Source organism: Nannobrachium achirus (genome assembly GCF_963921795.1).
Source record: "Nannobrachium achirus genome assembly, chromosome: 6".
Classification (NCBI taxonomy): Eukaryota; Metazoa; Chordata; class Actinopteri; order Myctophiformes; family Myctophidae; genus Nannobrachium; species Nannobrachium achirus.
Genome location: NC_137815.1, coordinates 46,228,979 through 46,252,885, shown reverse-complemented (window position 1 = coordinate 46,252,885; position 23,907 = coordinate 46,228,979). Strand labels below are relative to the sequence as shown.

Below are 23,907 nucleotides of genomic sequence, written 5' to 3'. Positions count from 1 at the left end.
TTTGTGTGTTCATGTCTATGTGTGATGATGTGCACATGATGTGTGTGGTGCTCTGTTCCCCATGTTCACTGGTATGTGTGTATGTCAACAGACCAGGTCGAGAATTCAAGAGAAAATCCTGAGTATCAATTTATCCATGTCATTCTCAATTGGGTTGCATGAGGCAACCGAAGAAAACATTGAGAATGTTATTGCATTGTTTCTCAAAGTGGGGTCCGGGGACCCCCCAGGGGTCCTTGAGGGAGTTCCAGGGGGTCCCCAGCTAAATGATAGTTAAGAACCAAGTGGACCCTTATGGGTATGTAACTCTGTACAAATGTAACCAAATGGACCATAACGGGTCCATTTGGTTCCGGGTCCATTTGGTTCCATTTGTACACTCTCAGAGTTAAATTAACATTGATTTCACAATATAAATCGGGGTCCCAGAGATATAAATGCTATTAAACTCGGGGTCCTCGAAATTAAAATGGTTGAGAATCACTGCTAAAGCCGAAAAAAACCGTCTCTTATGGGGGTCCCTGGCAGGCATATATTTTCAAATGGGGTTCCGTGGGAAGTGTCAAAGTGTCAATTTGGGGGTCCTTGACATGAAAAGGTTTGACAACCACTGTGTTATTGTGTATAAGACAGCAAGGGAGAAAGAGACAGACAGACAGACAGACAGACAGACAGACAGACAGACAGGGAGACATTCCATTCCGGAGAGGACACTGAGTGGATCAAAGCTGCTGACGCCTCAGGCAGCGCCGTCAGGGAGCCAGCTGTCAGATCTGGGAGCAGAGATCAGCAGGTCCTCTACCTCCAGTCAGTACACTCACCACACACTGTGCATTCTGTCACGCTGAAGTGGTATTTATCCTGAAGGCACTGATCTACAATCAGACCCCCCTCCACCGCTTCAACAATGAGGGCCAAAACATCCCTCAACTGGACAGCGTGTGGCGATGACCAGGGGTGTCGCACCAAATTCTGGGCCCTGGGTACAAAGGATTCACTGCGGGCCCCCCCTGAATGTTCTTCATAGAGGGAGGGGTTTTAACCCATTTAGACTGGGAAAACATTATTATTACGCGTTATTTTGTGCTTTAACTATTGAAAAATAGCAAATATACAAGCTCACACCTGTGAGCTTGCAGATCTGCTATTTTAGAAAAATCTTGAGATTTGGCCAAATCTTTGAATATTTCAAATCCAACTAAGGCTTATTTTTTTGGAAAAACCTATGTTTCCCATCTCAAAATATTTAGTTCCAGGGACCCCCCAGAAGCAACATTTGAGTTACAAATGTTCGCTTAAAAAATACATATATTCAAAGATATGCAGACTTTTTCACGACTTTAAAAAAAAATAGCAGATCTACAAGCTCGCAGCGCGGCACTCGGTGCCGCGCTGTGAGCTTGTATATCTGCTATTTTTCAATAGCTAAAGTATAAAATAATGAAGGCCCCTCCACCTTGGGCCCTATTAACTCAGACCCACTTTTCCCCCCCTTGTGACGCCCCTGGCGATGACAATGCACAGGCCAACATGTTTAGTCAGCGAGGATACAGGCAGGGAGCGTGATGGTGATGAGTGTGGACAGGATTTTAATAATGAGGAAAGAAATGCTGCTGTTGGTCATTTTCAGTGTAATTGCTCGTCTGCAGCATCTTTTCCCACACGTATCATGGCCTTGAACAACGTGAGTCCACGTAGAGAGAGAGAGAGAGAGAGAGAGAGAGAGGGAGAGAGAGAGCCAGCGCTTTTGGCGCTGCTGAGGAACGGTTAAAAGGGGGATCCGATTAAGGCGAATTGACAATTGGCAAGGGCTTAGTTAAAGTAAGCAAGATGATGCATTGCGGATTGGCCGTGTAAAATCCGGCACCAGCAGTAAAATTACCCTGCCCCAATTGCCTTTAGCTATTGCCTGTATGTAAAGGTTGTTAGGGGTGTATGAGCCCCTGAGCCTGTGCCAGAGCTCTGGTCAGCCCACCCGTTGTAGATGTGCTGCCAACTCTCCCTTGGCAGACATGTTGAAACCCCTCTTTGCCTCCGCAGCGGTCAGCACTGTCAACAGCCCAGTGAGACCACATGTGTATGCAGAGTCTATGAATCACTGTGACTGAAGCGCCTCTGTGTGTGTGCGCGCCTAATACTCAGTTGTGTAGGTGTGTAATAGTCTATCTGTCAGTGCATGTGTGTGCGTGTGTGTGTGTGTGTGTGTGGACTGTGTGTGTGTGTGTGTGTGTGTGTGCGTGTGCGCGTGCGTTGGTGCGTGCGTTTGTGTGACTTTCCAATGAGGTGTGATATGGGTTTGTGCCACAGAATCGAGGTGAAACATTTAATGTTGCTCCATGAGGTAACTAAGAAAGAGCTAAATTGAATTTCGCCTCAATCCATGTACCCAGAGGTACACTTTGTGTGTATAATTTAGATGTGGCTTAGCGCACTGAAGCTGCAGTTTACTTCATGGCATGACGGTGCCACTCGCCGTAAATAACTGATATTCAACAAGAGACAAAGTAGGCTAGACTCTTCATTTGCCACTGGCCTTTTGCACCTTGCTCTAAAAGCTCCCCAGAGCCTTCAGTTTAGGAAGTTTGACGCTTAAAAAGTCCCCTCCTCCACGCTCAACTGCTCCCCCCCTCTCTCTCTCGCTCTCTCTCTCTCTCACTCACACACACACACACACACACACACACACACACACACACACACACACACACACACACACACACACACACACACACACACACACACACACACACACACACACACACACACACACACAAACTCCCCCCTCTCAGCTTAAAGGCAGACAGGAGTGCACACACCAAAAAGTACTTTGGCTGCACATGCACACACACGCACACACACACACACGCTTTCACAGCACATGTAGAGTGGAACAATTCACAGCGATATATCGTGAGACAGTGCTTGGCGCATGTACAGTATGTGTGTGTGAGAGGAGAGAGAGAGAGAGAGAGAGAGAGAGAGAGAGAGAGAGAGAGAGAGAGAGAGAGAGAGAGAGAGAGAGAGACACACACAGAGAGACAGAGAGAGACAGAGAGAGGGAGGGAGGGAGGGAGGGAGGGAGAGGAACCTCTTTTATCCACTCCAACTATTGGAAGGCACCAGAGAAGTTGCATGGAGCTGGTGAATCTGACTGAGGGAGTTTCTTATCAGACCATGGAAGCCAAGAAGCTGGACTAGACAGGAAGGAAAAAACTCCTGCGCTACTGGCTGCACTGGACACAAGGATTTCATCTCACGAATACTAACTGGACAGCTGTACCTCTCTCTCTCTGCTCATGTGAGGGTGATATCCCACCTAAATGACCAACTCTTACTGAGGAAGCCTGTCTAAACTGCTTGGATTTGCCAAGGACCAGCGTGTGTTTTCTGAGCCGAGAGAGGAGTGCAAGTGTGTAAAGACAGACGAGGGGAAACATGTTAAGTGGACGTTCTGCTCACCTGCTGAAGGGAGCCTGGGTTCTATGGATCTGTCAAGGTGAGTTTGCCGCCACTGTTTGCCAGAGCAGCTGTTTTTTGCCACTCACTTAATCTACGTGAGTGGCTCTCAAACCTTTTCATTTCAAGGACCGCCACAACTCTCAGAGTTACAGACCTGTAAAGGTCAATTCGGAACCCCGTTAAGGGTTTCCGAATTGTCCCTGGACCCGGACCATGTCACTATTCTGATTAGCAATTATGACTTTAATCAGAGACAGTGATGTTTGACTGGGGCAGTTAAGACTACAATAATTGTGGATTAGTTTGAAAATGTTTAAGATTCCAGTGTCAGTAGGTGTCATACAACATAACACTTTTTTTTTGCTTTGAATCAAGCAATGAAACGTGCAATATGAATAGAAAGAAATGATTTAATGTTGTCAAATCTCAAATAGCATGGCTGCAGCATTCATTTATCTAATCTAATCTAATCGAATCCAGCCTATACTGATCTAATCTGGAGTGTTATAAGCCCTAAAACAATGATATAAACACTCTCTCATGTGAGAAATCAGCTGAATCGCTGGTGATTGAGCTTAGGGAACACATGGCAGGATATGAGGAAAAAGAAGGAAGAGATTATAAAAGAAAAACTCTGAATTACGAGGAAGCCATTAAGTCATTTGTCTCAATTCAGACAATTTGCTAAAAATTGCATGTTTGGAATCGGATGTGCCCGTTTAAAAACAAAAACATAACCTGTGCTAACATCAGTCTTATGAATAGTGTCTCTGTTTTCCCTCTCTCTCTCTCTCGCTCTCTCCTTCACTCTCTCTTTCTCTCTCTGTGAATCTTCAAAGTCTCAGTAGGATTGAGGCGACGAGCAAAGGAGCCTTAAAGAAAAAGAGAAAAAGGTCTCTGGCCGCCGTGGTGCCTTTAAAAAACAATGGTTCCCTAGGAGCAGGGAAGCATGGCCCTGGAACTAATGTTGCCATTATGTTAATGGTTGGAATAACAGCAGACGGCCATTACTGACCCTATGGTTCGGCTGCTGTTCGTAGCTGATGCTGTCCTGCTAATGCACAGCCTTGGTTGTGTGTGTGCGTGGATGCGCGCGTGTGTGTGTGTGTGTGTGTGTGTGTGTGTGTGTGTGTGTGTGTGTGTGTTGGGTGGAGGCAGAGCGTTTTGGCCGTCAGGGCCGGTTAGGGTGATGGTGGACGGTCACGTAGGGTGACAGCAGGAGGCATCTGCCCGGTCATAATCACCATCCCCTGAACACCCCTCTGCTGAACAACCCCTCCTTCCCGGACCCCACTCTACAATAATGTATTCTAAATCCTAACAGTTTTCTGAAAAATGTATGTTGATGTATTAGTGGTTCTCAAATCTTTTTTAAATCAAGGACCCCAGAATGATATGTATTTGGCCGCGGTTACAAACGTTTGCTTTAAAAAGATATATATTCAAAGACACAGTTTCATGATTTTTCAAAAATTGCAGATCTGCCGTGCTATGAGCTTGTATATCTGCTATTTATGAATAGCCAAATTATAAAATAATAATGGTTAAAGTGGTTAAAATCTAAAGTGACACAGATACTTCCCGGGTCTAAATGGCCAATAAAAGATCCATTTGGAACCCCCTCAAGGAAGGGTTCCCAGAACCCACTTTGGGGCCTTTTCCACCGGCAAAGTTCGGTTCCAGAACCAGTGCCGGTTCAACTTTCTTGGAACCTTGGTTCATTCTTGCGTTCTTGCGAACCGGCTTGCGTTTCCACCAGATTGAACCATGATTGAACCAGAGGAACCAAGGATTTTGTGGTTCCCGCCGGTCAGAACCAACTTTTACGGTAACTTTGAGAACCACCGGTGTAGAGGGAAAAAGTGAGGGGGTCTATCATAGACCGGGACTCCGGTCAAATAAGAAAATGGTGTTTAAGTGGTTAACTCTGAGAGCGTCAAAACGGACCTTGCTTACAGGTCCATTTTGACCCTTCAGGGGTGAAATGATCATTCCAGAGTTTGCTGTGGATGTCAGAGAACAGTATAATGGTATCTGCGCTGGCTGTTTTTCTTTTCCACCGCTCAAGTCAAGTAGAGGAGACGGGTGGAGGCGGCGCTGGCCTCCAGACACACGCCATGGGAGCCCAGCCGCTCCTCTGCAGGAATGGGACAATATGAATTTTCATGTCACGATTATTGTGACCAGAGAAAAAGCGATTTACGATATTGTCGCGATAATCAAAATATCCCCAACATCCATTATCCTAGGGCGGAACATTTGCCTAAAAATAGCAGATCTACAAGTGCTGTGACGCGTTGTGAGCTTGTAGATCGACAATTTTTTGGCAAAGAGATTTGGTAGAGAGTGAAAAAAAGGGAACAAATGGAATCAACATAATTCTCTGCGGTAAACAAACACTCTAGCACCAATCAAGATAAACCAGTTCCAGTGGTTGTCCTAAGACATCTGCACCATCAATTCCTGGCACTGCTTTGTTGCTCATACTGCAGGTTACACGTTATTTACAGGTTTTACCAATTATAGAGGGTTTAAGTGGTACCGGATATGCAGCTCGGCAAATAAAAGGTGAATTGATCCCAGTGCATGACGGAGGACGATTTCACGATGAATGAAATCTCCACAATACGATTATCGTGAGTGTTTTTTATCACGATAAACGCTGATAACGATTATCGTTCCATCCCTACTCCTCAGCTAGAGGCCCCAGGACCTGTGCTCTGGATGGAAGCCTTGTCTGAGATTAACTTCATGGATCTCTGTCAATATCAAAGAGGGGGAGGGAGGGGGGGGGGGGGGGGGGGATTATAAACCATGGATACGGATGAACTTTACTATGACGATGAATAACATGATGTCACTTTGCATGGATATATAAAACAATACAGTGTAATAACAGGCTAGTAACAGCAGCAAGGCTCGCCTGTAGATCTATGATGATGATGTCATATTGATGATGTCTTGGGGGGAAGGATGGGGACATCTTAGATAATGAATTCACAAAATGTGAATAATCTCAGCCACACCAACTCAAGACGGCCAAAGACTGATTTTGTTCGGCGGTTCCCGACATTCGGTCGTGTTGGAAGTCACCATTATTACAGAAATATATACTGCATGCTATGCTGAACGTAATCCACTTAGTGTCATCTTTTCAAAATGCATATTTACCGTACAGTTTGTGTTTGTATGCTTATTTCGCAATACCTATTGCGCAATCCTCTGTAGAGTGAATTTGTCATTATCATCACAAAAGTATCGGGTTTCAAGAGGGAAGGGGGGGGTTAGAGAGAGAGAGAGAGGAGAGAGAGAGAGAGAGAGAGAGAGAGAGAGAGAGAGAGAGAGAGAGAGAGAGAGGTACAGTAAGATACAGTAGATTACAGTACAGTAAGATACAGTACAGCAAGGTACAGCATAGTACAGTACAATACGGTACAGCAGGGTACAGTAGAGTACAGCAAAGTACAGTACAATACGGTACAGCAAGGTACAGTAGAGTACAGCAAAGTACAGTACAAAACGGTACAGTCAGGTACAGTGAAGTAAAGCAAAGTACAGTAAGGTAAAGTAGAGTACAGTACAATACGGTACAGTCAGGTACAGTAGAGTACAGCAAAGTACAGTACAATACGGTACAGTCAGGTACAGTAGAGTACAGCAAAGTACAGTAAGGTAAAGTAGAGTACAGTAGAGTACAGCAAAGTACAGTAAGGTAAAGTAGAGTACAGTAGAGTACATTAAAGTACAGTACAGTAAGGTAAAGTAGAGTTCAGTAGAGTACATTAAAGTACAGTACAGTAAGGTAAAGTAGAGTACAGTAGAGTAGAGTACATTAAAGTACAGTACAGTAAGGTAAAGTAAGGTACAGTAGAGTACATTTAAGTACAGTACAGTAAGGTATAGTAAGGTACAGTAGAGTACATTAAAGTACAGTATAGTAAGGTACAGTAGAGTACATTAAAGTACAGTACAGTAAGGTACAGTAGAGTACATTAAAGTACAGTACAGTAAGGTACAGTAGAGTACAGTAGAGTACAGTAAAGTACAGTACAGTAAGGTACAGTAGAGTACAGTAAAGTACAGTACAGTAAGTGGATGGATGGATGGATGGATGGATGTGGATGGATGGATGGATGGATGGATGGATGGATGGATGTGGATGGATGGATTGATGGATCGATCGATCGATGGATGGATGCATGGATGTGGATGGATGGATGCATGGATGGATGGATGGATGGATGCATGGATGGATGGATGGATGGATGGATGGATGTGAATGGATGGATGTGGATGGATGGATGGATGTGGATGGATGGATGGATGTGGATGGATGGATGTGGATGGATGGATGGATGTGGATGGGTGGATGGATGTGGATGGATGGATGTGGATGGATGGATGGACAGATGGATGGATGGATGTGGATGGATGGATGGATGGATGGATGTGGATGGTTGGATGCATGGATGGATGTGGATGGATGGATGGATGGATGTGGATGGATGGATGGATGTGGATGGGTGGATGTGGATGGATGGGGATGCATGGATGGATGGATGGATGGATGTGGATGGATGCATGTATGTGGATGGATGGATGCATGATGCATGGATGAATGGATGGATGTGGATGGATGGATGTGGATGGATGGATGGATGGATGGATGTGGATGGATGGATGGATGGATGTGTGTATGGATGGATGGATGGATGGATGTGTGGATGGATGGATGTGTGGATGGATGGATGGATGGATGGATGGATGGATGTGGATGGATGGATGTGGATGGATGGATGTGGATGGATGGATGGATGTGGGTGGATCACTGCTGCAACGTAGCTGTGAGCGCCTGCGAAGCAGGCGTGATCTCTAGATGTGAGCGGCCCGAAGGGCCGCGAACCTCTAGTAATTACAATAAATAAATAAATACAGATCAGCCCAGTGGTTTGCAAGATTAGCCACGGATCGAGACGGAAAGACAGACAGACAGACAGACAGACAGACAGAGACACACGTATACACAACCAGACCCTCTTCAAGACCACGGTTTCTCAGCATCTGGTCCAGGGACCACCAGGGGTCCCAATGGACCCTTATGGGTCTGTAACAGTGTCTGGGCCATTTGGTTGCATTTGTACAGAATTTTACAGAGTAGATTGGATTTTTTACTGTGTAGATTGGATTTTCAAAAACCGCATCTAATGGCGGACTGGAGCCTAAGGCATATCAAAGTGAGGGTACTTGAAATGAAAAAGATTGAGAATCACTGGTCTAGACTCTAGGCGGCTTGCTTACTCAGTTGGTGCTTACAGTACACTATAGTGGATATGTCAAAATATGGAGCTAGATTTTGGGGGGCAATGCTTTGCGTTTAATTTTTCTGTAACTATAGAAACAGGGTCAAAACGTTTTTGTTTTCCTGTTTACGTAAGACTTTGGAAGCTCTCGCTTTGATTTCTAGACTGTAGACATTCCAGTCTTGGCAGAATACTCTCTCCATTGTTGGGAGTTTTTAAGGAAGATAAAACTGAGCAGTCTTTCGTGTGGACGAGGTTGCATTAAACATGAGAATGTGCCTGCGGTGGATCTTTTAGAAAGGAAAAATCCTCATTTGACCATATGTTACAAACAGAAAAAAAAAAAAAAAAAAAAAACAGATTGATCCTATTCATATAAATTAAAACCTTGGATGCATTATTCCCATTTGGCCCCACTAAAATGTTCCTGCTCAGACTTGAAACCCTCTGAGAACATAAGGCACCCAACTGGCTCTTCCAAAAACCTCCCCGAGCCAAGATTTTGGATTAAGGTGAAGCGGCTGTAATCTCAGCTCTAAAACATCAGCGGACCATCAACTTTCCTTCAGTCTGCTATCTCCATTCTGACTGCATTCTGCAGCTGTCCGGCGAGAAGAGAGCCTGCAATGCATGTCAGGTGCTGTTAGAATCAGGCATCTTCTCCCCACTCCTACTGTCTAGCAGCCTGAAATAATTACACTATAGGGGAATAGGAAAAGAAAGGCTAAATTGTCCATCAACTGACCCTCTGTGATTCATAGAGCTCAGCGTAGTTATAATGTGGTTCATGTTACTGCCGGTGAGGCAGCAGCTATTGACAACTACATGGAACAAGTGAACATCATTAGTGTGAATGAGCCAAGACCCTAATAAAGTGCTGGACTATTACGGTAGTTGCTGTACATCACATTACTGTAGCTGGTGACTTATTACTGTGTCAATCATTAGACACCGTTAAGTTCCTTCCTAAAATTGCATGTATATTATTGTAGGCTACTTGTACTGTATTTTATCCTTGTACATTATGTGTGAGGGAGATTATTTTTTACTGCGTCATTACAGAGCATAATTGTGTACTTACAGTACTTTTCCATAGGCTAATATACGGGAATAAGGGCACTGTATCGGTAAGTGTTGCCCGGCTGCCAGTGTTTTTTGTGCGTTGGCGATGCGGCGGGCGGGCGGGGTCCGGGGGGTTGTTATGGGAGGTGACGGCCCTGATCCCGTTGGTTATTTTATTAATGCAGAGAGTGTGAGACGCAGCAGGAGAAACGACACGGTTGTTGTTGTTGAACGAACGGGAGCCAGAGTTTGCTAACCACAGGAGGAACTGGCAGCGAGGCTCGCTGGACAAACCCCTCCAGATCCCTTGTCCAAATAAACGAGGCCGCTGGATTAGCCAGCTTAAACTGTGATGAAAACACAACAGGCATGCATCGCCCCTGGGACACGGGGACACTTCTATATGACTACTATGAGAAGTCAGGGGTTAGGGGACGGGGTTGGGGGCCCAACGCAGGATGGAGGGCTTGGGGTTGTAATAATAATATAACATGGTTCGTGTTCTTTGAAATATTCCTATACTCACCTGACCTGGGTTTGACTTTGCTGTCTCCAAGGATGACGTCTTTTGGTTCAAGCAAAAGGACAAAGGAGGTGTAGGTTTCTATAGCAGGCAGACCTAAGCCAAGTGGTATTTGCATTTCTTTGGCCCGGCCATGGGTGGGGTATATACACCACAGGACAATACAGTTGTTTTGTTACTGAAAAGAAATGGTTGTTGGAGGACAAGGCTTAATGCAGTTAAACTCCAAACCACCGGTGCACCCTGCAGTTTGAGATAAATGTTAATAATTACTTGTAGTTTACTAATTGACCCACCCAAGTTTTGTAGCAAATACAGGTGTAACAATTGTAAACTCTTTGGCGTTTACTGCAATGCGATTGCTCTCAGCTCCATTCTCGGGAATAAAGTACTGATCAAGACTGACATCTAATAATAAGAATAAGTATTAACGAGGATGATAAGCCTTTTCTTAAAAGCATTTTCTTTATCTCTCTCTTCCTTATTGTGGTTAGTATCCATACATATGTGCAGATGTTCACAGAGCAAAAGAAAACAAAAGGACAATCCATAAGCAGGGGAGCAACATATAATATATAGATAGTCATATTTCATGAGGGATTAGAGCTAATGCTGTGAAAAAAGGACATGATTTAATGGAGCTATATTCCCCCTGCGGGGATTACCTGAAATCATTTTTATCCATCAATACGTGGGCGGTGTGATCCCTCCCATTATGAGAAGTAATCCAGCCATCTTATATCAGCGACGCACAGATCTGGAAGACAACTCGACTTTGCGCTTGTCTAAAAAAAACAGCTGTGAGCGCAGCATTGCAGCCAACTGAACATGTGGAATGGATAGAAAGGGTACTGTACCGCTTAATATTTCTACTCAACTCACACACACACACACACACACACACACACACACACACACACACACACACACACACACACACACACACACACACACACGCACACACACACACACACACACACACACACACACACACGCACTCACACACAAGCATGCATACACACAAGCACAAGAACGCATACGCATGCACGTTTACACATTCGGAGACACATGCACATAGTCATGTGCAATGGTAGCAAAGGTAGAAGTCCCCCATGTTACATCTGTTGCCGTAGTGCAGTGGTTCTAAACCTGTAGGTCGGTACCCCCACATTATTTTGGGTGGTCCCCAGATGATTAACTTAATGTGCAACATTGTTTTCTCTCTCAACAGCAAACAAACCAACATAAAGTTTAAGTGTATAGATCAAGGGTATCTGCACATTTCTAAAGTGACAATTTAAGGACTTTCTAACCTCCAAAAAAGGCAAATTGGCCAAATTGTCAAATATTAGAGGCAGAAATTGTGAAAATAGCTGATCTACATGCCAACGCCTCGCAACAGTGAGGCACTGTTGCAGACAGGCGACAGTGCATGCATGCAGTGAAGCAGTGCATGTGTGCTCTGCAGGGGCCTAGTGTCTCCTTTGTTCATCTCTTCTTAATACTTATCAAAGGAGCTTTTACTATTTTATTCCACACTGAACCATTTGATACACATGTTTCCTTGTTTTCATTTGATAAGAATATGTCTTCAGTGTTACATAAAGAGTACTTTGTGACTAGTACTAGTAGTCTTTAAATGAAGTTTATTGTTACTTTTATGCCCAACAGAGTAGAATGTATACAGTAAACATGCTTGCAGAATGATACACATATGTGTATGACCATGGACCCACGCACGCACGCACGCACGCACGCACGCACGCACGCACAAACACACACACACACACACACACACACACACACACACACACACACACACACACACACACACACACACACACACACACACACACGCGCTGGATCAATCATACCGTGTGAGAGTTTATGGTCATTTTACAGCACAAGAAGAAGCCTTTTTCTCTCTCCTTCCCACCAAATACACTTCATCAACCGCCGGCAGACATGCGCCGAAAAACCAAACCAAATGTAACAAAGAAAAAAAGAGAGAAAGAGAAAAGGGCAGGGAGGAATCTGAAATCCATCCAGAAGAAATGAGGCGTAAACATCATGGCTTTATTCATCAGGGGAGTGCTGGGCTAATCAAGCGGGGGGCTGGCGGGGTGAAGAGGGCACAGGCAGGTCCATGACCAGGACATGTTGGGGTGTGTGTGTGTGTGTGTGTGTGTGTGTGTGTGTGTGTGTGTGTGTGTGTGTGTGTGTGTGTGTGTGTGTGTGCACACGTGTCGTGCATGTATAAAGATAATTCACAGTCGGGGACGGTTTTGTCCTACAGTACCACGCTGAAGCAGTCGGAGGGATTTTGGAAAGTGGAGAAAGACAGCGGGTTGCTGTTGCGAACGGTGCCCAGAAGCAGACCACCATGCCAGGGTCTTAAACCGTATATAAACCTGGGGCGGGAAGTAGTAAAAACTAAAAAACAACAACACAGGGAGCAAATTGGGAAATAGTAAAAAAGAAATATATATAATAACAAATGGTGTCTTGCAGGACACTGACCACAGCCTCCTAGTGTATGATTGGTTGTTTGAAAAAACAATATGAACCAATAATGTTGCATCCTACATGCTGTTAGTGCTGTGAGTAGGGAAATGTGAAACTTTCATATCACGATAATTGTGACAAAAGAAATCGCGATTTATGATATTATCGCGATAATCAAAATCCATTCTCCTGGGTGAAACATTTGCCAAAGAATAGCAGATCTACAAGCTCACAACGCGTCACGTTGTGACGCTATTTTTTTTTTTTTATATACGCTATTTTTTGGCGAAGACATTTGATAGATATCAAGTACATTTGATAGAGATATCAAGTACCTTTTACCAATTATAGAGGGTTTAAATGGTAGCAGATATGCAGCTTGGCAAATAAAAGGTGAATTGATCCCAGTGCATGACGGAGGATGATATCACGATAAATTAAATCTCCACGATACGATTATCGTGAGTGTTTTATATCACGATAAACGATAATATGGCGTATCGTCCCATCCCTAGCTGTGAGTTGAGACCCCCAAGCTCTCTTTGACAAGCATGCACAATGAAACCCTCTGCGTTCATTTATCCATGTGTAACTCTGAGTGGGAACAAATGGAACCAAATGGACGGGTTCCATTTGTACTCCCTCCAGAGGTAAAGAGTTATACAGTGTTGGTGGAGCAAAGTGAGTGGCTGACAGAGGGGTCTCTCTCTCTCCGACCAGCTACGCCAGGGCCCGGTTGAAGCGTTTGGTTGATCGCTCGATTCCCCCGCCACAAGATGTGGCCGGTGAATTCAAAGTGGCCTGAGCTCGCCTCCTGTTTGCACAGGACTGCTCCAAATAGAGAAGCACATAAAAATGTAGTTTGACTCTGGCGCTGTGGACAGGACATGAGAGGAGATGTGAGAGCTGCCAAAACCCTAATCACCAGCGCAAACAAACAAACAGCACACAGCGTGGTGGAGGTCCTTCATAAATGGCACGCCTTCGATAAATCAATGTCCCCTGTGTGAGTGTGTGTGTGTGTGTGCAGGGGCGTCACACCAAGTTCTGGGCCCTGGGTACAAGGATTCACTGCGGGCCCCCCATGAATGTTAACTATTGAAAAATAGCAGATCTACAAGCTCACAGCGCGGCACCGAGTGCCGCGCTGCGAGCTTGTAGATCTGCTATTTTTGAAAAATTGTGAAAATGTGTGCAAGAAACCTATGTTTCCATGTCAGTGGTGCTCAAACTTTTTCACGTGAACGACCCCCAAAATAATATGTATTTGGCCACGCACCCACATCTCAAAATATCTAGTTCCAGGGACCCCCCAGAAGCAACACTTGAGTTACAAATGTTCGCTTAAAAACTACATATATTCAAGATTTGCACACATTTTTAGCAGATCTACAAGCTCGCAGCGCGGCACTCGGTGCCGCGCTGTGAGCTTGTATATCTGCTATTTTTCAATAGCTAAAGTTACTAGGGCCCCTCCACCTTGGGCCCTAGCAACTCAGTCCCACTTTCCTACCCCTTGTGACGCCCCTGTGTGTGTGTGTGTGTGTGTGTGTGTGTGTGTGTGTGTGTGTGTGTGTGTGTGTGTGTGTGTGTGTGTGTGTGTGTGTGTGTGCCTGGCACGTGCACACAAGCATGTTCTTAATTTATATGTTATGTGTATTACTACAGTATGTTCATGTGTGTGAGTGTGCACATGCGTACATTTGTATGTGTATATGTATGTGTGCAAACAGCCCCCAATACAGATAGATTACTTTGGCTGGCCATCAGTCAGACATGCAGGCTTATTGAAGCCACAGTGGCACTGGAGGCGCTTGGAGCGCTGATAGGGCCGCCTGGACAGACCACACACAGGTCACAGGCTGCTGCGCTGACCCCCTGTGGGAGAGCAATGCAATGACAGGGGGAGACGATGGCAACAGGCTCTTAAGTGGTTGCTTTCCCACCACTTCTCTGACTGTAAACTGTGCGGGTAGTGTTCCCCTTGGCGTCAAATCCGAAGACCTCGGAGCGGTCACCACCAGGTATTCCTAAACGTAACCTCTATAAAACTATGCCTAAACCTAACCTTATTTCTAAACGTAACATCAATAAAACTATGACTAAACCTAACCTTATTCCTAAATGTAACATCAATAAAACTATGACTAAACCTAACCTTATTCCTAAAAGTAACCTCTATAAAACTATGCCTTACCCTAAAAACGTATTCCTACCCTTAACCTCAGTAAACTAATACAAGAATACACTGGGGATGAGTGGTTCGTGAAAAGTAAAACAATGGGGGCGAGTGTGTTTTGGGGCGAGCGTTCCGGTTACCATGTAAGCTGCCTACAATAGAATTTCTATTGAGAATTAGTTGGGGAGCAACAAGGAACTGTTTAGGATTCTGGTACTCCAATTAAGTTTTTTCAGCATTTCACTGTCAGTGCATGAAATGTGGCAACTCAAGTAGTCCCCACAGCTCGTCAGTAATATGGGGCCCGTCTCCCTTTTGGAATAGTATCATTTATACATTTACAGTACGTTGTATCATTTGTGGCTGGAGTAGCCTCTTTTATAGAGCAATACTTAAAACCCCGCGATGAGCAGTTTTTGTTTTACTAAGCTCTGTTTTTACGAGTGCTCTTTTCGTAAATGCAACCATATGCCCGACTGGAATGAGATCCAAGAGACGGGGAGAGAAAGAGAGAGAGAGAGAGCGCCCGGATGACAAGTGACTTCAAGGAAACACCCTACAGAAAATGCTTTGGCAAAACTAAAAACTCCAAACGTTGAAATGACTCCTCATCACACACTAGAGCTAGTTTTCCCTTTCTTTTTTGTGCATTTATGCTTTATTCTTGATAGTGACGGTGAGAGAGACAGACAGGAAAGGCGAGAGAAAGGATGAAAATGCAGCAAAGAGCTCTGGGTTGGATTTAAACCCAGGCCAGCTGCAGGAAGAACTATGGCCTTATTTACGGGGTATAGAGGGTATGCGCGTGACATCATTGTCATACCCAGAAGTTAAACACTACTTTCTGGCCTTGACAGCCCATACTTCCAAACAGAAAAGTCCTTTATGATTGAATTAAATGACCTTAAACGACGTTAAAATCACTTTGCCACTCGACTTGACACTCGATTTGCCATTCACTTTATGCATGCATACACTCTTACCAGGTGAGCCACTGGGTCACCTGCGACCTGAGTTAGTTTTTGTGTTTTTGTGAGAGGATGTCATGTGTCAGTAACAGACACGTGCACACAGACATCAAAGGGGGCTTGAGCCCCTGCCCTTTTACCCGTCTGTAAAAATTGCCCTCTCCAGACCATGAATGCAGTTTTTACTTTGGTGAAAGAAATGCAAATGCCCCGTTTCCATGCCATACCTGAAGACAGCATTCAAGAGAATCGCCTTATCCAAACTCTCCTGAACTTGAATGCAGCATCTGCAGTATTGACTTGATTGTGCTTAGTTCAGTGTGGTATCACGCACCGAAAATAGCCGACCTCCAAGCTCACAACGCGTCGCAGTGCAACACGTTGTGAGCTTGGAGGTCAGCTATATTTGATATTTCCACCAAAAGGCCCTTTAGAAATGTCAGCCCCTGCCTCTCTAACATTCTCTGCACGTCGCTGGTGAGCAACTGCTTTGGAAATGCACTGCACGCAGTTGCAGCAGGAGAACAATAACACAAAACAGACCTATCAGATGAGTCGCTGGGCAAGAGCAGTGGAAATTAATTCATTCTGATTAGTATTTGGGCTTCAGGCACCGCAAAAATGCAAACATGTTTTGAGGCCTCTGACAGGCAGAGGAAAGAAGTATTAAACATACTGTACACGCACATGTTTATGTCATGAAAATACTTGAAGGATAAGACGTGTCCTAAATCTGAACCTAAGCCTGATTTATGGTGACTGTATAATGTACTGCTCAGTTGTTTGTTTGTGGCCATGTATTTGTATATGTGTGTTCTGTAGTTGTGGTTGTGCAGTGCACATATACATACAGTACGTGTGTGTGTGTGTGTGTGTGTGTGTGTGTGTGTGTGTGTGTGTGTGTGTGTGTGTGTGTGTGTGTGTGTGTGTGTGTGTGCGTCCGTGCATGCGTGTGTAGCGGCATGTTCAAAACAGGGCAGAGCTGTGTGAGTGACAGTGATAGTGGTTAGCTACAGAAACAGCCAAGAGAACAGAAAACATCCCCCTTAGTTCCGACACCGACAGGAAAACACTGTCCAATTAGGCCTCCTCTCAGAGCCTTTGAAAGACAACTCACTGACTGGACAGACACCTCCGAGTAAACCTCCGGTTCCGCTTTCCGCTCAGAATCCCCTCATCCCCGAAGTGACACCGCAAACCATGCTCGAACCCGGCTCTCTGTGAGCAAACAAATTGATCTCTGACCGAAACTGTACTTGGCGGAGCCTGGGTCTTAGCAGCTGACACTTCCAACAACCAACTCCCAGTTCAACGCAGGGCCTGGTCGGTGACGTTCTCCCGTGCGAGCAGCGTGAGGTGAGGGGTGAAACGAGCGTATCTAAGACAAATAAGGGAAAGGCCTCTCCGAGAGTACATTCATAAAGCTGTCTGCCCGTGATGAGTTCCTGCAGCTCCAACAAGTGTGAAAGGGGAAAGGGAGAGAGGGGAAGAGTGAAAGGGGAAAGGAGAGAGGGGAAGAGTGAAAGGGGAAGGGAGAGAGGAGAAAAGGAGAGAGTGTGGAGAAAGGAAGAGGGGAGAGTGTGAGGGGGTACAGTAGAGAGGGAGAGGGAGAAAGGAGATGGTAAGAGAGTTAAGGCATACCAATAAATGTCTGTATAAGAGATGCATTATTATAGATATGGGCAGACATGGAAGTCCAACCCACGTCCTTACCATGACCACATCACACCCATGTTAGGCCTTTTGCATGGTCAGTAGTGTAATATCTCCCTTGACCAAGGGGGGGAATTCCCCTTTGGGTGAGTGGTAGATCTTTGCTTTCCAATGAGGGAGACCCAGGTTATTATACTGTACCTAAACACGACTGCTTTTAACTACACTTAACCCTCTGGTCTGGTGAGCCAATAACAGTGCTTCTGCCCACAACAATGGTGGGATCCACAATTCTATTGTGCAGCTGACCGGAGCCAGGAGGGGTCACACATTAAAGAGTCTGCTAGTGACAGTAGAAAGGTGAGAGAGAAGGAAAAGAACACATTGTCCCACAAATGAGAAAGACATAACAAATTGGGGAGTGAGAGACGGGAAGACGAGGTAGGGAGACTTAATGGCAGAGAGAGAAAGAGAGAGAGACGGAGAGAGAGAGAGAGAGAGAGAGAGAGAGAGAGAGAGAGAGAGAGAGAGAGAGACAGAGACATAGACATATAGACAGAGATACAGAGAGAGAGACAGAGACAGAGAAGGTCAGAGAACATACAGAAGTCTGCAAGGACTCATCCCTGTTGCTGTTGTGACGTTTGGTAACGGAGACAGAGGCTGAAGCAATAACTCTCATCATCACACTCGCACAACGATGCATGCACGGCTGCACGCTCATGCTTGCATAATCTCTACGGATGAAAACTGACAAAAACTGTATGTTGACTTGACACAGATGCACATACATAATGCACACACACCGTTTCACACATAAACTCTGACATGCGCCCACACACACACACACACACACACACACACACACACACACACACACACACACACACACACACACACACACACACACACAGTCACCCAATCTTACACACGCTGCCTAGACCTCAGTGGCTCACGACCATGAGGGTCCAATCAGATTGTCTGTGCTGAAACCGGATCATTGATCGTGGCCTTGTCCTGTCAGAGGGACACGTCTCCCTGCTAGGAACAAGTGGATACACCAGGACGTGTGGTTGTAGCTAATGACAGCCAGAGGGACTGCAGATGTGCATAATGTGTCAGATCAATAAGCGTTGCAGAATGAATAATGTTTTCGTTTGGATTAGGTTAACTGTCAGCGTTTGGAAACTCTTACAGTAAACGAGACCATTCCTCATCACAAGTGTGTGTGTGTGTGTGTGTGTGTGTGTGTGTGGGAAGGGGGGGTTGTTTTAATCATATTATCAACAGATGTTTTTGGCTTGGTCAGCCCACTGCTGTCAGTGACCTTGTGTTTGTTTCTCCCTGACAACAAAAGTACCAACACATGCACCGATGCACAATCAATCATGACGGTGTCAGAGACAAATATACAAACAGAACATACAAAACTAGAGTTCCAAGCAATTCTGGGAAATTGCAAGTGTGGTTGCACTGACGCGAGTCGCGAGGTATCCGCCAAGGAAGGTAAAAAGAGGGAGGTTCGGGGCGTGTCACAGCCTTCTGCCAGGGTATCGCTCATGCTCAGTTTAACTGGAGCTGCGACGATGGAGTGTTCCAGCAGAGGCGCTCGATAAAAAAGCTCACGATCCATTCTCAGTCGCTCGGGGTGTGTGTTTGGTTCTCTCCACTTAACCCCAGCCAGTCACTGGAGGTGCTGTTATTGCCCACCTAAACAGCTGCAGGTTTGTAATTCTCAATCCACAACAACACAGACTAACTGACATAGTAATAAGGAACGATGAAAGTCAATGGACTTTTGGGGTTACAGAAAAGTTAACAGAAAGGTGAAATAAAAGTTTACAGAAAAAAGATGGACAAGAACAATAGTCTGTATACAAATCATACCTAGTGTGAAGTGAGCGGTGCTATTTATGAGTTCATTAAGCTTGGCCGATGTGACCCTGGGCGCACCACAAACTTTGAGCAATTTGTGCCAAGATGTAGGCTACGCTTCAGAGCCCAAACATTTTTGGGCCAAGACATTTTTTGGAGCACGGATAAAGCCAGGTGTTGGAGCTTAGCTCCTTCCAGGAGCACTGCTCAATAATAACTATAAATATCAAATATTCAATCTTATACACCTCCACCACAGACAAGGGCAGAATTTCAGCCCGCACGCACTGTGTGTGCACGCACATGCATACACTCGCACTGACACACACACACACACACACACACACACACACACACACACACACACACACACGCACACGCACACGCAAACCCACATACAGTACAAGGAATGCCGACTGACGTTCATTGACCACACCGATTATCTTACCCCTAAACCCGAGCTACCCACACCCGCACACACACACACCCACATGCACTCACACTGCCCCCAAAGCTGTCACTTTGACTCGCAGCTGCAGGCAGATAGGAGTGACAAGCCCAATGTGCTGCTCTGTTGTCCATGGCTTGAATCCTGCTTCAGAGCTATGCATACATGGTTTCTATAGCATCCACTCACCGCTCATTACATGGACAATTTACTGAAATCACAACATTCCAAACTGCTTGCAGTCGACCAGAATTGTGTTTAGAAGATGGGTGAGTGTTTCCTCCCTCGGCTATTATTGGTTCCCTTCATTTTCTGACAGACGGGGTTGATAATAATCTCTGAAGCATATCATTTTGTATTTCTGTTTCTCATAAACACCACAGCACAGTCAAAATCAGGCATGGAATCTAAATGAATTGCAGCGGAGCCTTCATGTTTATCAGATTGGAACAGTAGATAATGATGACTGAGAACATTTGCCATACTGACAGTTTGTTCTGTCTTTCTCCCACAGTGGTGCTTGTGGCTGGAACAGGGACTAAACTATGGGAGGTCCCAGCAGCCTCTCACAGCTCTTCGTCCAACCGCAGTAGCAGCTCGCAGTGGGAGCCGTACTGTCAGTACCGCCACCTACAGGACGGGGTGAGGATCACAGCAGATATCCCACCCAGGCTGGACGGTACCTGGGTGTCAACAAGGTGAATTTACTGCCACATGAGAGCTTCTTCAACCTGCTGTACTCTGTAACACGCAAACAAGAGTGGTCTAATCCACTCTCAAAATCATTCCTAGATTGCATGTTGTATAGTACAGCTAGCATGTACTTCTAAATGTGACAATGATATATTGGTGGGTTGTATGTTTCAGTCTGTGCTAGTACGAGGAAGTGAATGGGACCATGGTAGAACGGTAGACAATGATTGACTGCTCACAGGTGCCTAAAATCCAAATTTAACGTTTGTCAAACACAATAAAGCCAGTCACAGTCATTGCTGGCAATGAAGTGCTTGGACTTTGAGGTTTTCTCATCAATGTCAAAGTAAAAGATAAAGCTAAAATATAAAGTTATGGCTTATGGGTGGAAGCTGTCCCTAGGACTGTATGGACTATAGCAGTTACAACAGTCTGTTGCCCTGGATGCTGAGGTCCCTGATGATCCTATACGGCTTCTTCCTACACATTTGTGTGCAGAGAGACTGAATGTCTGGTACAGCTTCCATGCCAGGCATAGCAGTGGAGGCAGCCATAATACTCTCAATGCAACCGTAGAAGTAGCACAATATACTGGAGTCCATGACAATCCTCTTCAGCCTGCAGAGATACTAGAGCCATTGAGACCAGGTCAGATCCTCGCTGATGTGAAACCAGATAGCGGGGGACCCAGTCACCCAAAATGTGAGATGACCTGTGATGTTATTTCTGTTTTATCTATTAGTTTGGTCATTAAGGTCCACATAATGAGAGGCCTGCTCTGCCCGAAACATTGCGAAAATAAGTTATGGCCATTTGTATATTATTCACTGTCCCATTGACTTCACTATACAGGACTATACAAGAAAAATATATAAAAAAAGAAAATAATCTGCTTTAAGTAGAATGTGAGGGGTCAAACTAGAGGTTTTTCATGATTCTGAATCCATTGCAAGCATTTGTTTTGCACGAAAAACATTCCTTGGGCTAAAAATGGCCATCACTTTTCACAGTTTTGTGAGGCCCTTTTAGCCCCCAGGAATGTTTTTCATGACATCACCTTGTTCAACCCTATTCCTTGAGCTTTTGGGCCTGTGGGTCCCCGACTAAGAGGAACCTGAAGCTGCTCGCTGTCTCCTCTGCAGTGCCATTGGTGTGAATGGGGGCGTCTTCTGCTCCCACGCAGCTTCCTGCTGTGTCTGACTAGTGAATGTGTAATGTAGTTACCTTTTCTCAACTCGTTTTAACCACATGCCTTTTCTCCCTCTGTGTTCAGGTGTGAGGTTCGGCCTGGCCCGGAGTTCCTCACCCGCTCCTACACCTTCCTCCCGAGCCGGCAGTTCCGCGCCCTGCAGCACTATTATACAGACAGCGGCTGCGCGGACGCCGCCTACTCGCTCATGATCAGGGGGAAACTGCGCTTGCGGCAGGCGTCCTGGATCAGCCGCGGTGGCACAGAGGCAGAACACCACCTCAGCAAGGTGGGCATCGTGGTCCACAGCCCTGTGGCCATGCAGAAGCTTGCCTCCCGGCTACCTCCTGTCTGTGCGAGTCTGGCCCTGGTGCAGATGGTGCCGGGGAAGCTGTATGAGCTGTACAATGTGCGGGCAGGCAGAGCCTGTCTGGTGGCCATGGGTTTCTCCATGATGGAAATGGGTCTGATACGAGTGGAGAACCAGCACCACAACCATGGAAGGAAGATCCAAGAACTGTTCCTGGGGGACATACACACTGACTGGACACAGAGAACCCACTACAGACCCACGGGGTACCAGCAGCCACTGCAGAATGCTATGGTGAGACCCTTTTGTGAATAGATGCACAATTTACTTGCAAAGCTTCCAGTCTCTCAATATGTCTTTTAGAACAGCTATGTTATTGACTTGTCTTGTACCTTCTTCAGCATTGTGACACAGGGGCCATGACAACTAGCAAATGCTCCAGTTTTTCAGCATCTTTGTGATCTTTAGACTTGACAAAGTGTTTGTAACATATAATAACATCATTATTTCTCGTGACATCCCTCCCCAGCATCACATCCATCCCTGTGCTGTGTGTGCCCTGGTATACCGCTCCTCTGAACACAGAGCCCCGCTGCTGCCTCGTACCCCTGCAGCCCCTCTGACTCTGCAGGGCCACTGGGTCAGTCAGCGCTGTGAGGCCCGGCCCGCCGTCCTCTTCCTCACCCGAGACTTCACTTTCGACCCCGACACGCACGCCTGGGTGGGCGTGTACCGCCATTACTCTGACCCTCAATGCTCACAACCCACGTTCACACTAAGAGCCTCAGGCCACTATGCCCAGGGCAACCCCTCCATTAAAGTACCAGGGGCCACGGAGTTTGTCTTCAAGGTGACGCAGGTCAATGTCACAGCCTTGGAGGAGGCGACCGCAAAGGTGCTGAACGGAACGAGGCCGGGCAACTGTGGTCAGGCGGGTGGCTGGGAGGTTGGAGTGGAGCAGGACTTGACCCCCACAGATGGGTGCACCACCCTGGGGATCAAACTGCCGCACAAGGAGTATGAGCTCTTCAGGATGGAGCTGGACCATAGGAAGAACCCAGTGCTGTTTACTGCAGAGAGGCCAACCGATGGCTCAAGCCCTGACCGGCCGCAAAAGAGGCCCACTTCCTTTCAGGCTCCCATGGTGCTTTGCAGCGGGGGGCAGATGATGCCTTCACATCGTTACAGATCAGGTTCTAACAGCAAGCAGCTCCAGTCGGCAGGCAGCGGGGCAGAAAGGTCGGCACACCTGCTGCTATTGGTAATGGGATCTTTGCTGTACAGCTGGCTCTGTGTGTACTAGAGACATGTTGAGAATCAATACAATCCTCAATGGACACCATCTTCTGGCAGCTTTCTTACACACTCTCTTTCTACGTAAAATGGACCTTATGACTTATTGTCAAGGCAGTTCACAAAAGTTAAAGGAGAGCTAAATGCTTTCTGATGTAATTTTGTCTCGCTGAAGCACCGAATGGTTTCGCATCTGGATGTTTCTATGATGCCTGTAGGTACAGACTCTTATTTCAGTGGAGTACCGCATATTCTATTTCTACTTAAAAAGTGATATGTATATAAATTATCATTAATCCACATGTGCCTTCACCATTTTTAAAGCCATGTTTTTTTGGTTATTGAAATAGCTCTTATTGCTTTACAGAGATCATTTCCTTTTTATTATCCTAAATGAAAGCTGTAGGCTTACTTTTGTTTCTCCCACTAAAGAAAAATCACAGCATTAAG

At 45.7% G+C, this 23,907-nt stretch overlaps 1 protein-coding gene across 1 annotated transcript in view; it reads left to right on the top strand.

The window, feature by feature from the left end:
- apcdd1l (adenomatosis polyposis coli down-regulated 1-like) overlaps positions 1-23,467 on the top strand; it is a gene marked incomplete at both ends in the record, with an annotated part of 31,934 nt that extends 8,467 nt beyond the window's left edge. The window contains 3 exons of the mRNA XM_080728247.1: positions 20,487-20,670; positions 21,939-22,458; positions 22,694-23,467. Coding sequence (XP_080584373.1) covers positions 20,487-20,670; positions 21,939-22,458; positions 22,694-23,467 — 1,478 coding nt within the window. The remainder of the gene's footprint in view (positions 1-20,486; positions 20,671-21,938; positions 22,459-22,693) is intronic.
- Between the last annotated feature and the right edge of the window lie 440 nt (positions 23,468-23,907).